The following is a 9681-nucleotide window of genomic DNA, read 5'->3' as shown; positions in this document are numbered from 1 at the left end:
AGCACCAATTAATTTCATAATTGTCATATGCCGAAATAGGAGACCTAATAAATGTTAACAAAATTAATATCATATGTGGTAAAACAAGAAGAAAACACATGTCACATAAAAGGTATTAACATTAAACACAATAATAACTACTTTTTACAAAACACTGTTATATTGATTTATATTTATTCTTTGCTTTTTTAATCATTGTAGGTTCCATTAACCGTAAAGACACCCAATACAAAGGCTTTAAAATGAAACACTTTTCATTGTTATTGAATTCAAAATAACATTTTTGTTTACTTTTCAAAACCACATAAACACATGAAAACAAATTTATAACACAGACACAGTTGAATCAATGTGAAACATATTAAAAAGCGAATGCTATTAAATTGGATTTATAAATAAATTAAACATATTTTATCTCCTCAAAAAGACACAAGAACCATCTTCGTTCACAAACTGAATTTAAGAAATGATGTGCGCAGTCTTCAAATTTACATAGCTAGAAGTGATGCAACTGATATCGATCAGTGTAACATGGTCCATTATAATCAATTATTTTGCAAGGTAAACAGCCCAGAAAACAAGATTGAATACAGCATAGCAGAGAGGAAATACAATTCTGGACACTCTATCAACACGTCGAGCTCGGTCCATGAAATCTGTCTTCGCCTGCGGTTCTGCAATCTGCATGCTTTCCTCATCGTCCTATAATTATTCAACAATCAATAAATCTTTAATGAACGAACCTGTTGTTGATGTGGTTTTTATATACTAAGTATGTGTTTTGACTTTAGTTGCTATGATATTTGTTTTTCCAAGTTTACTGGAAACGTATCTTTCAATCTACTCTGCATTTATTTCGACATTTTTTGAGCTAACTCAAGATAAGGCCATTGCTAAATGTTCTGCAAATATGAAATTATGCTATTACATTGAAGAATCCGTTTATAATTTACTTGTTAAAATCAATATCTGCCAAATATCGTAAACGCCTAATATACGTTAAGGGTATAATCATATTGTGAGTTATCATTAGAATAATTTATTGGAATTAGAGTAAGGTACCTTAGCTTGTTTGCGATGTTTTCTTGTTTGTACGTTTATATAAGCGAATTCCAATAAAGCGGCAACCACAAACAAAAGGCCAGCAGCCAACCAGACATCAATGGCCTTTATGTAAGACAAAACCGGAAGAGAAGACCGTATGCCGGAACTCTGCGTTGTCATCGTGAGCACACAGACGACTCCTAGCGAAGCCCTCGCGGGTAAATAATCTACGTGAATCCAAAAGGAGATCCAGGAAAGGATGACAATCAGCATGCTTGGAATAAACACTTGTGCAATGTAGAATCCCAAATTTCTTTGAAGAAACAGCTTGGCTTTGAGACAGGAAAACTCTATATCTGGAATTGAAACATAAACATTTCTTGATTCATGTAATGATGAAAGAGCAAGATATTCTCCTTTTCATAGGTGTAAAATCTAAATTGAAGACTTCAGACCAATCAACCTCACTTTCTTGTAAAATTTTGAAACTTTTCCTGATTCAGATCTGTGTATTCTAGGAAATGAATATGTGATATACAATCTGCGGGTATTAAACAGACCTATTCAAGAAACAGGTAACAAAATTAAACGTAGGAAGAGAGCATTTAAGTTAAACAGTTCATGTATGTTTAGAAAAGTTGAATAGTTACATGGTCAAAGCGAGTTTCATTAATGTGTTGACATACCGGAATGCCCTTTTTATTTTAAAACGGAATCATTGCCAACTAGTCAGTTATATTGATGCATTTGATATAAAGTAATTTTCAAAAAAGTACATCTAATGTTTATGTTAATTGAAATTGTTCCGGTTTTATTTCTATCCAATCGTTTCAACAAACCCGAAAGAAATTAGAATGAATGTGATTGTAAACTGGCAAACATGACATCAACGGCTACCATAAAACGACTTTCTGAGTAATACTGAGTATGTATGATGGGCGGTCAACTTGTAATAGCTACAAGATAAATTATCCTCTACAGCTAGAAAACCTTAATTATGTGTTCTTTACCCAAATAGATAAATTACGTGACTGGTTCTATATTAATTATGAACTTTGTAAATGTGTCATTGTAATTTTATGTAATACACAGTCCTAAATGCTCTGTAGATCGGTTACTATTGATATGCCCTGGTGTGATATGAAAAAACGATAATTTACATCTATAATAAGCGTTTTGTGTAATCAAATCTTAACGAAGATTTGTCAAGTCAAATGGCAAACTTTTCAAATTGTTTTCTTTCTTATATATAGTCATGTCAAGCTTAATCTAAATAACACGTCACAAATTAACTAAGAGGAGAACAGAAAACTTACTAAACGAGTCGACGCTAAAACAGCCCTCGGTCTCCAGTGGTTTGTAGAAATAGAACTGCGGTAGGCTCTGTTCGTCGTTATCGTCAAGTCCAAAGATAACCGGTTCTTTGGAATTCCACCTCAAGGCAACGTTCTCCTTAGAGTAACCAACTGCAAATCAAAAATTGTACATCATCATATTGTTCATTTTTTTTCATAAATATAAACATGTCAGCATAACTCATTTAATAATAATTTGAAATTATCATTACTTAAGCTCGCGACCGTTGTGCAGTTTTATTTTTCAAGTAAAAAACACTTTCTCTGTACTTAACAATTATTTTAAAATAAATATAAGAAATCATTCTTATAAATTATATTTAGGAATTTTTAATGATTAGCCTCTCCTAAATTCAGAAATGTTTATTTCAACACAATAAATGATGGATACTGCCTGAACTTCTTCAATCTCCTTCTTAAGAATAAAAATTGTCTACATGTTTTGTATTAAATTTTCTCTACTCCTTAACCGCTTTAAACGAAAAACAGACATCGAAGTCATGCAAGATAGATTAAACAGGTTCATAATTCGGCGTTGAGGAAACGTTCTTTTTTTTAATTAGTAACTACCTTACTTATATAAAATATGAAAAGCACTGCGTAATTAAAGCTTGAGATTATTGAATTTCTGATACTTTTTTTTGTTCATTATTTTCACGCAAAAAGTCCACATAGCTAATAGACCTATTGTGCCTAATGACTCAATCAGGGTTTGTTTCATATAATAAACCTACTGTGTTGTGAAAAAAATTCTAAAAATGAAAAGAACAACAATCTTTTGTTTTCCCCGCAGTCTTATTCAACAGCGTTTTGAAATGCTTAAATGTCATCTTTTGATCTGTATGACCGTTGTTACAACAGTAAAAGTAGTGTGTTGCTTAAAATACTTTCCTAGAAATCACTGCATCAGAAATATCAATATTTATAACAAGAGTTCTATTTACTAGTATAGTAAAAATTCTAAATTGCTAAAATTCTAGATCTGACATCCAGACCAATATTGAGTTATCAAAAGGAGTTGAAAGTTCAATATAGAAATAATGCTACGATTAGTGATTCTACTATGCAATCATCTTCAAATAATATAGTTTTTAAATTCTAAAAACCGTGACCACCTGATTTACTTTTGGACCAAAAGAGGGTTAGAAGTTTTACACGAAAACATTTAATTCTCACAATGTTATAATTTGTGGATTAACTTTGCACGTATTCTAATATAGTGTAGATTTTAACGGTGCAAACTGTGATCCCTATTCACAACGGTGGCCCCCAAAATGTTCAGAGTTCATCATAGAAATATATAGGGAAATTGTTCGAAAATACAATTTTACATTTGGGACATTACAATGCGATGCAAGCAACTTTATATCCTCATAAAGTCCTCATATTAAGATCAAATCAAAAGTGACCTTGTTTTACGTTTTTTTAAGAATCATTGTCAAATATTTAGCTTAATACGATCCATAAATATACTAAAAAATCAATATGTGCCATACAATGTTTGTGGATAGCTCGGATCTGAACGATAATATTTCACTTCATTGACACAATATTATCTCATTCTAAGCAGTTTTTAAACTACTATTTAAACACGATCTGACGTCGTTGTTGCTTTTTTTGCTTTCAACACTTACAACTTTCCATGAGAATAGAACAGGTCTGGTCGTCCATCGGAAAATATCGAAGATCCATCATACAAGACAGAGTTAATGATAATCTGTAAATAAGAATTACCAAAAAGTTTAATTGTTGTATAGTTTAATCTAAAATATTCTTTAGATAAAAATATTATTGTTTGCATTGATGATTTTTCTGTAAAGCAATCTTGTTCTTCAAAAGGTATGGATATTTCAAATTATTAAACAACATTCTCTTGTTTTGAAAAAGGTGGTCGGTATAACCAAACTTTACCACTAAATTATTAATGCAATCACATACAATAAGAAAAGTTGTAACACCAACAGAAAAGAAAACTCTTGATCATTTTATTAAGTGTCTTAAAAAGGGTGAAAGGTTTAGAACAATGATTTGGCTTCAATGTGTCTCGCCTCGCCTGAAATGGCAGCAAAATAGACGAAATGTGAGAATCATCGTGCCTAGCACACAACACTTCAAAGAAACATTCAACGCTAGACCGACACTTGTTATGGAATCATACTTGATAGTAATAAACACATTCTTACTTTAACTACCCTCATAAATTTTGAATGCAATAATGTTTCTACGAAGTGTGAGGAGGCACATTTTTAGTAATGTTATTCATTTTAATTTAGATTTTAAATCAATAGCGCTGTGACCACCGGACTAATATTGGGGCCCCAAGACGGGTTCTAAGTTTAACATAGAAATGTTAATTATGGAAAATGTTTAAAAATTTTCAAAAGCTACAGTTTGTGAGATTACTGTGCAAGCATCCAAAGATGGTGTAGATTCGAAATTGTTAAAGCCAACGATAATCCACGGACCAATACTGGGGCCCCAGAAAGGGGTTCCAGAATTAAAACAGCATATACTACGATATAAAATGTTGCAAGGAACTGTTGTTCAAGTTAGCGATGTGGCCTATGGGCCTTTTGTTTTTATAACAATTCTGTAGATGTATTCACTGCACAGCAAATGCTTGCATAGTTATCTCACAAATTGAAGCATTGTACTTCTTAAGAAAAAGAATTTGAAGCATATTTTCTATATATTTTAAACTTTGAACCCCACCTCGTACCCCATTTCTGTTTGGGGGCAATCCATATTTCATTATATATACTAGCCCTCGGTTAAATATTGGCATTTCTGGTGCTGTGGTTCTCGAGAAAAAGATTTTTAAACTTTTATCCTTACGTGTTTCTATGTTTAATTTGAACACTGCCTGGGGCCCCAAGTTTTGGTCCGACTGTCACGATCTTTTCAATTTTGAATTTTTACTATAAATACAAGCTTTGGTGTAAAAATTGGCATTTCTGGTTCAGTGGTTCTTGAGAAGAAGATTTTTAAAAACACACACCCTATACTCACTGCTTCGAAATTATCTCCATCTTAAATTATTTTATTTTGAATCCCCTTACTATACGGATGCTTTATACTAAGTTTGGTTAAATTTGGCCCAGTGGTTTTAAAGAAGAAATAAAAAATGTGAAAAGTTTACAGACGGACAACAGGTGAGCAGAAAAGCTCACTTGAACCTTCACTTCAGATGAGCTAATAACACTTATTAATTAACGGTTAAAATGGGAGTTGGAGTGATTATCCACTTGGTGTTGAATTCAGAAAGGATCATAGACAGAGGCATGTCCGACCTCATACTGTAGAGGACGGAACCGTCGTTGTTGATATGGAGAAGTTTGTTTGGGACTGTGACAGTGTGGAGGCTGCCGCTCTTCTCATTCTTGAAGAAGATGTCAGGGGCCCACACGTCACCAATACGTCTCTGGTCCAGTTCTAGGACACTGATGTTGCTGATATGAGAGAAGTTGAGCCGAGGGTCTCTCCATGTCTGTTGCAATAACACGTTCATTGAGTATTCCTGTAACAGAATGGTGTAGATTGAAGAATCAGAAAGATGAATTGTGACAGTAATTGTGTTGGTGTTAATCTTTATTATTTCTTAAATAACATATATAGGGTGAATTATCTTTATGGGACTAAACAATTTGTTATAATAACAGATTTTACATGTGGTACATCTTTACACAATTGTGCCGTTTTAAAAGAAATCATTTTATTAACGTTTTAAATGGGCCAATCATAGCCTTAATCAGCCTAACAACTTTAATTAAACTGCCATGCAGTTTATCAAGGTTTAAAATCAAATCCTGATCAAGTTCGACAAACCAAATATAATTTATTAGATCCCCAACAACTTTTTTCCAAATGTCAAAAAGAGACAAACAAAAAACAAAACAAAATAAAAACGAAACAAAAACAAATTTACCAAAAAAAAAAATCAAAAAAAAAAAAAAAAACAACCATAACATAAAAAAACAGGAAACCAAACAAAAACAGTTTTAATGTACTGATTTAAGTATGTTGCAAACGTTTAGTCTGATTGCTAGTACTATTATGATAAACATTTGACTGAATACAATATTATATGCCTTCTTTTTATTTTTCAAGTGCCTGAACAATGTAAAATACCCAATCAATCTTAGTATTTATTCAATAGTTGCCAATATTTTTTTTCGGGGGTTGTTAGGGTTGAATGAAATGCTTGAATTTTTGTGAACACGGCTGTTCTTTTTTACAATTACGATTTTGGACTATTATTAGCGTTAATTAACACGAGTAACAGGACACAACTGTGCTATTGTAGTTGAGAATTTTGCAACGGTTGTTAAATATTCATTAAGTAACATATAAATAAAAATACTTGTATATATCTAATGCTATATTTTTCAGGTAGAAATGACACGTTATTTGTCGTATTTTAATTAATAAATGCCACAACACCTGCTTCGATGTTTGTTTATGATTAAGATAAAATAAGATCTTCTAAATAAAGACAACCAAAAAGGATCCTACAGTTATTGCTCAAAATAGTATTTAGCGTATTTTGGTTATTAATTGCATTTTTGTGTTAGTATACAGCCGGATTATTCACACTTTCATACCATGGATATGGCACTGATGGAGTCGATACTTGTTATTTCAAGCTGAACTTCAACTTCCGTAGCCACATCTACACACAATATAATAACATCCTTGTTATATGATTGTACACATCAACTAATTTTTAAAACAAAACACTCCTATATCGCAATATTTAAGGTTTTATCAAATGTTGACAAAGGCCTCCTCTGACTAACACACATCAATAAATAAAGCTACCTTCTTCGTAGTCAGGTGCAATTCCAGGGTCATATGTTGAGCGGTTCAGTAGATAATTCAAAATATCCCTTCTGAAATGTACCACAGTAATATGATTTTTTTTTGTAAACAGCTACATTATTAATATGAACCTCTAAACCTGCTTATCAAACAAATATTTAATATACTTTATCTTAAGCGATGTTGAATAAAATGCAGCAATGAACTCAATCCTAAAGTTTTTCATGATATGTGGCAATTCTAGGACAGGTCAAGGTTGGCCCAATTGTATTGATAAATATGTATATGTAACACTTTTACTACCGTGTAGATTCTCAACTAAGAATAATATATGTTAAGAGAGCTATTATAAAGAATCAGCTAGTTGAAAACGGGTTTTGGGGTACCACATAGATGTAGTTTTTGGTCAACAACACAATTTAATTTGTCACAATAAAAGAGACACATATCATTGATAAATCAGGAGTTGAACGATTTCAAATAAATAGTCAATGCACTTTAGTTACAATCAATCATTTATTAATTAGCAATTTTTTTTTATATCGTTCAGCCAGGACATAAAATTGACAATTTTGAAAAGCCAGGATAAACAAAAAGAGAGTAACAATGTAAGCTACGTCCAAAAAAATCTTTGGCAGAAAAAGCTTGTTGCGTGTATTGCTGCGACAAAATAGTCGACTTTTGTCATAAAAAGAGATTTGTTCCACATAGTTATGTTGATGTAAACTTACAGAATGCTCGTTTGTATTCTTAGTTATAAAACCTTGAGTAACTAAATCAACGTTGACTCTATGATAAAACAAAAATAAAATACGACTAGATACATCGATTTTATTAAGCACAGGGTGAGTGTTCTCCATGCGATGCAAGAATACAAGATATATAAAGCAGAAAGAACTACAAGAAGTTCGTCTATTACTCGTACACGTTCATCATTTCACGTACGTAATAAATGAAACGTTTACATAATTTATAGAAAAATATTCTATACTCTGTCCCGAGTTTTTGCTTCCACCACTTTTTGCTTGATATTTCAATAATTGCTCAAACTACGTTCATCCACTAATATGAAAAATGTCCAGATTATCTGTTTTGAAACGCCCCCTCTACCGCTTCAGGTTTCAATACAAATCCAAAAATTGAAAGTCTACGGAGATTTTACATTGCATCAGCAATTAATAAGCCCGGATGATAATGTTAAAAAATTGCGCGATGTATTCCGAGTGTATTCCGAATGGAGAAAAGATTTCCCATTACAAATCTCCGAAAGAAAATTGTTTTCGTTTCTGTGAAATTTTATGAGTGAAAAGGGATAATTGTTCAATGAAGATATCTTGGATATATTCCCTTTCATCGATTTCGATTGTATTTCTTTCACAGGTATGTGTCATGTTGTAAGGCGTAATTGTAATCCATTATTTTTATTCAGCTTTAAACGTGTAAAGAAAGGTTAATATCAAGACTTTATTATCATCATTATTAAAAAAATAAAAATAGGGTTTTCTTATAAAATCGTTTTCAACTGAACTCACACACCAACAAAAAACTCCCACATTTGAAGAGAGACATAACATTATCATTTTATTACTTTAGATTCATTGTTATTTATATTATGCATCAAGGAAAAAGACATTATTAAAACTGGAATCAAGTAATCATACCTTTGCAGCTGCTGGGACCTGACCAGGGGACTCAGCAAAAGAACAGTCCACAGGCTGGTAAAGAGAGTATTCATCCTTGTTGTAGCTGCTGGTCAGATCGATGTCATTAGGAGTCAGCGCCTAATGTTTCAGGATTTTAAAGAGTTTAACAAATTGCTACGTACCATTAACAAATGGTACGGAGGACGCTGTCAGGGCTACAGCTACAGCGTGTGTTTTTATGTGTGAAGCAAACAAGGAAGCTTAACAAGGAAGAAATGAACTTAGAATCTTAGAACACAGCATGAATAATAATAATGAAACCCTTTAGCACGCACTTATAGACAACCTCTTAAGTTGTAATGATTGGTAAACCAACAAGTTAACCGGCCCATTCTTCTGAAATATTTATTTTATTTCAAATGTTTAGAGTAATTATAATTGTATAGACTTTTGGTGTTGAATGTAAAAGCAGAAAACTTTGTTCTGAAGCTGACGGAGAGTTCAGAATAAAGCTTGTGAGATAACAATTTTAATACATTTAATGTTCAAAGAAAGAACAGAAAAATACCGCTGTTGTCATTGTCTGATTATGGATGCCCATGGCCATAACAATACGTTTGCAGTGTAGTTTCACAGTATACAGAAAATATGAAACATACACAGTGTCAATGGGCATATGTACAAATGAATTCTAAAACAATGAATATGAAAACCTGAAACCATTACCTGGATGCTACATATCAAATACAATTCATATTTTGTTTAAACAAGAGGCTATAATTTATAATATTGTATGTTAAATTAATCATATTGCAATTCTG

General features: G+C 32.2%; 1 protein-coding gene across 1 annotated transcript; it reads right to left on the bottom strand.

Moving 5' to 3' along the window:
* Positions 1-222: 222 nt before the first annotated feature.
* On the bottom strand, positions 223-8952 carry LOC128160657 (glycine receptor subunit alpha-2-like). The gene is made up of 8 exons (XM_052824017.1): positions 8879-8952; positions 7218-7288; positions 7001-7068; positions 5690-5916; positions 4034-4116; positions 2361-2510; positions 1063-1400; positions 223-702 (listed from the first exon to the last, which is right to left on the bottom strand). Exons 1-8 carry the CDS (start codon positions 8950-8952, stop codon positions 550-552), a joined length of 1164 nt encoding a protein of 387 aa, XP_052679977.1. The 3' UTR covers positions 223-549.
* Between the last annotated feature and the right edge of the window lie 729 nt (positions 8953-9681).

Source organism: Crassostrea angulata, chromosome 8 (assembly GCF_025612915.1).
Source record: "Crassostrea angulata isolate pt1a10 chromosome 8, ASM2561291v2, whole genome shotgun sequence".
In the NCBI taxonomy this organism is placed as follows: domain Eukaryota; kingdom Metazoa; phylum Mollusca; class Bivalvia; order Ostreida; family Ostreidae; genus Magallana; species Magallana angulata.
This window is presented reverse-complemented; position numbering and strand designations above follow the sequence as displayed.

Coding starts and splice junctions, on each gene's coding strand:
- LOC128160657 (XM_052824017.1), bottom strand. CDS start 8,952: ATGAATACTCTCTTTACCAGCCTGTGGACTGTTCTTTTGCTGAGTCCC. Junction 5,917..7,000: donor CCATCAGTGCCATATCCATG/GTATGAAAGTGT, acceptor ATTCTGTTACAG/GAATACTCAATGAACGTGTT. Junction 4,117..5,689: donor TCCGTCCTCTACAGTATGAG/GTCGGACATGCC, acceptor TCTTATTTACAG/ATTATCATTAACTCTGTCTT.